The following is a 4,368-nucleotide window of genomic DNA, read 5'->3' as shown; positions in this document are numbered from 1 at the left end:
TCTTGATCCCACTGATGTATAATTCCTCCTAATTTTTTAAGCGAAAAAGTTGGCAGCCAAACGATGCTATGGCTTGTATTGTCAATTGGTTAAAATAGCCAAAAGTGTTATTAAAAAAAAAAAAAAGGAAAAAAAAGGCACAACAAAGCCAAATTTTTTTTTTCTGTTTTTGTACATCTTTTTATAATAAAAAAATCCAAAAATTAATTAAAATAGTCAATTCCTAAAATGACCGCATTTTATTTTTTATTTACCAGACCTAGGTTCAATAATATTAATTGTAAAAATGTGGGGTTTTGGGAATTGAATTTTTTAATATTTTATACAAATACGTATAAAAAAATAGAAAGAATATAATTTGACAATTTATAACGTTTTTTAACTAAAAATCAAAGCTTCCAAACATGGCCTGTATCAAACTATTCAATAGCATCTTAAATACTTTGATATGGCTGGGCTCTTAGAGCATCTCCAATACACTAGGCATATCATACTTGTTAATTAAAATGCCTAGTGTGATTCACTTTTTTCAATTCCAACGCACTAGGCATATGATTAAGCATTTTGGCTCAACTCATATTCACTAGCTACATGTAGCTAGCCTTCAACACTAGGCAAAATGTATTCAATCATTAGGATCATTTCCCTCCATCTTTGTTGTTGATGTGGCATTCTATAAAATTAATAGTATTTGGATTAATAACTAAAATAAGGAGCATGGTTGGAGTAAAAACATAAAACAGTTCATAGGCAAAATAAAATATATAGTTTATAGTAATATTTAGATAGGTAAAATGCCTACTACCGTTGGAGATGCTCATGGGTATTAAGAACATTATATTCCCCTATATTGTTCTCTTTTTTATTTTTTTTTTTATTTTTTTTTATTTTCTCCTCTATAAATCCTCTTTATTCTTTGTTTAAAGTAAGACAATAGCATGTTATTATTTTTATGACATTATCCCAAGACACATCAGCTGTCCTCCCTTTTCCTTACTATAAAAACCCAATCCCACATAAGCAAATCCAACTTGAGAGAAAGAGATAGAGAGATGGCATCTAGGCTGCAAAAGAGAATGACACTGCGTAGAAAGCTTCATGTTCTGAAAACTCTCACCAACTCCAAATCTGTAATAATTTAAGTGTATTTTATTTATTTATTTATTTTTATTTTTTTTGCCCATTCCTTTTGTTTTACAACTTTTACATCTTTGTGGTACAAACCTTCTTTATGTTCATAATGATTTTGTTGTTTGCAAAGGTCAAAAAGAGCTCTATAATCTTCGATGCTTTTCTCCACATTTACAAACTCCAACTCAAGCTGGAAGCCATCAAAAGACAGTACCTTTACCTAATGAAGCATATCCAGGTTGCCCATCTCTCTCTCTCTCTCTCTCTCTCTCAAAAGACATGTTTATGTCCTTAGTATAAATACTACATAAGGGGACAACGGGTACAAAAATTTATACAGAACTTAAGACAAAGTTTTTTTTTTTTTTTTTTTTTTTTGTGAGAGAATTTATCAAAAAGTGAAGAGTGAATTTTCTTTTCCAATTACTGAATGTACAAAATTTATTTGCATAATTGATTTTATAAATCACGTAAACCTTCATTATTTTGTAATTTTTTTTTCGCTCTATACCTTTTTTATATTCATCCTTTCTTGTTTTCTTAACTTGCGTGGATGCACCTTGACTAATTTGCGAGTCCTGAGATTAACGATTTCACAAATGACTTAAATTCAAAACCTTAGATCTTGTTTTCAAATTTCTACTTCTTGGCCAATGATTAGACAAGGATGATACAACAGTGACATTTTTTAATATATAAACCACTTTGACGGATATAAATCAAAACTTGTCACAGTATATATTTTCATAACACTACTCTAGTCTTATATATACAACTCATGAACAGGAGGTGAAAGTAGAGAAGGTTGGGGAAGAATTTCTAGTGAGGGTGACCTGCAAGAAAGGGCAAGATGTGCTGGTTTCAATATTGGAGGCCTTTGAGGAAATGGGTCTTAATGTTTTACAGGCTAGGGTTTCTTGCAACTATTTTCTCAACATTGAAGCCATTGTTAAAGCTCAAGACCAAGGAATTGATGTGAGAGAGATTACACAAGCTGTTCATAAGGCCATTGGAAAGCAAGATGGAGAGGGGACACAAATACTGTAGAGGTTCTTATTATTACCTTCAAGTAATGCTATGCTTAATTTCAAAAGATATCCTAGAAGAATGTAGTTGTCACTTTCATTATGAAGGTAAAGAGTGAAAGTGTAAAATGAAAAATTAGATGGATTAGTTTATTATGAGCTTATTGAATTCGTGTTTAGCCTAATTCTTTTCTTTGACATGTGGAGAATATGTTTGACTTGATTTAGAAAGTGAGTTGATTTTTTATCTATTATTTTAATCTGTAACTAAAAAAATTCATTTGGATTGAATTTTTTAATTTTCTTTATTTTTATGAAAAAAAAAAATGAAATGATTGTACTTTGAATGTAACATTTTATCTTAATAAATTTTTAATATATTTTATTATTTTGTTACTATTTTAACCTATAACCATGAGATGCCAAAGGAGGGCAATACAATAACAAATACCATTCTCAATATATATATATATATATATATATTTGCAACAGGTATCATTCTCATATACACTGAAAAACATGCCTCATCTGTCAATAGTATAATAATTACAACAACAATAATGATGTTTTGGGAAGCCATTGTGACTCACACCTCTTCTATAAATTCAAATTTATAATAATGTATTTAAAAATATTATTATTTAGGCTTAACAGTTAAATTGATTTTCTAAATTGAATAATGTGTCAAAAAAATAATTGGTTGACACATCATTAGGTTTAAAATGAGTCTAAAAATTAAACTTCTATATAATTTTCATATACTTTAATATCATGTGGCAACTACTAGGGGTTACTATGGGACAGGCTGAGCTTACCCAACGCGCATACCATATTTTAATGGGTTTTTTTAGCCTTTGACCAGTCAATGAATTAGAATAGACCGGGCCTATTTGATAAACTAAAATCACATTCCATCCATGAGTTCAAATCTTACAAGCCAAAATCAAATGAACCATGCTACATAATTTTTATTAAACTTATATTATGAAATTCTACACATTTTTCATTCACATATTTTTAATATTTTTATTAGTTATTTTTCTTATTTAGTTTCCAACATAATTCAAGTATATTGAACTTTATTTATTTATTTATTTACATCTCATATAATCAAAAAATAATCAAGTAACATATAATATTTACAAGTGAAAGAGGAAAAAAATGGAAAGAAAAAAAAATAAATACTAGCAACATGAGAGGGGAAAAAAAATTAAAGTAAACATTAGACTTATGTGGACTCTTACATGCCGGGCTTATGGGCATGGTCGAGTTATAAACCTTTGTACAAAGTCCTAAATCATTTTTTATGAGTTGAGACGGGTTAGGCACTCAAGCAGGCTGGAATAAGCTATAAGATGGGTTGAGTGGATTGGGAAATATCGGGTTTTTTTGTTCGTGGATAACTTGGGAACCCCTAGTAACTAGTATGACATTTTCTCTATAAGTTTAAATAGAAGTTAACTTAAGTAAATTAAGATAAACTTTAAATATGAAACCAAAATAAAATTTTAAAAAAATGGTCAAGAGATTCTTTTCTAGTGAAAATTGACTAAATGTTGGGGTAGCTATATATATATATATATTTTCTTTTTCTTTTGGTATCGGCGAAAGGTGACACTTCTAAAAAAAACACTTTTTACGACCGCTACAAGCCGTCGCAAATAATAAAAATACAGTCGCAAAAGACCTTTTGCGACGACCCATGCAACAATAAATGGGGGTCGCGAATGTGGGGGTGGCAAATACTTATTGCGACGGCAAAACAACGGTCACAAATTATTCGCGACCGCTATTTTGCCATTGCAAAAAATAAAGAAAAATTCTAACATATTTTTTGGCGACCATCTTGTTACCGTCGCAAAAAAAAAAAACAAAAAAAGAAGAAAAAGAAACATAACAGTGTAACGTTAAGTATTCTAGGAATAGCAATGACAAGAATTCAAACAGTATAACATTATAGTTTAATCAGGCATTCCATTTGAGTCTCAAAATTGGAGCCATATGTAAAAGTTATTACAACTAAAAGCCTGAAAAAAGTTCTTTTATGCCATTTTAGACTTTAAAACATATTTGGAACTGCACAATTTCATATTAAAACACAGAATCCGTCTTCATATTAAAAGCTCAAAACCCAAAGAATGTGAAAATAAAAATTTGCTGAAGAGAATTTCCCCTTCTTGATTGCCAACATGGTTCTTCGCTCGCAAATTTT

At 29.8% G+C, this 4,368-nt stretch overlaps 1 protein-coding gene across 1 annotated transcript; it reads left to right on the top strand.

Annotated features, from left to right (window-relative positions):
• The first annotated feature begins 932 nt into the window (after window positions 1-932).
• On the top strand, window positions 933-2,341 carry LOC114278808 (transcription factor bHLH35-like protein). The gene is made up of 3 exons (XM_028220940.2): window positions 933-1,130; window positions 1,262-1,369; window positions 1,918-2,341. Exons 1-3 carry the CDS (start codon window positions 1,053-1,055, stop codon window positions 2,176-2,178), a joined length of 447 nt encoding a protein of 148 aa, XP_028076741.2. The 5' UTR covers window positions 933-1,052; the 3' UTR covers window positions 2,179-2,341.
• The last annotated feature ends 2,027 nt before the right edge of the window (window positions 2,342-4,368 follow it).

Source organism: Camellia sinensis, chromosome 9 (assembly GCF_055761805.1).
Source record: "Camellia sinensis isolate YWXY chromosome 9, ASM5576180v1, whole genome shotgun sequence".
NCBI lineage: Eukaryota > Viridiplantae > Streptophyta > Magnoliopsida > Ericales > Theaceae > Camellia > Camellia sinensis.
Note: the sequence above shows the minus strand (reverse complement) of the source record. Positions and strands in the feature narration are given on the sequence as shown.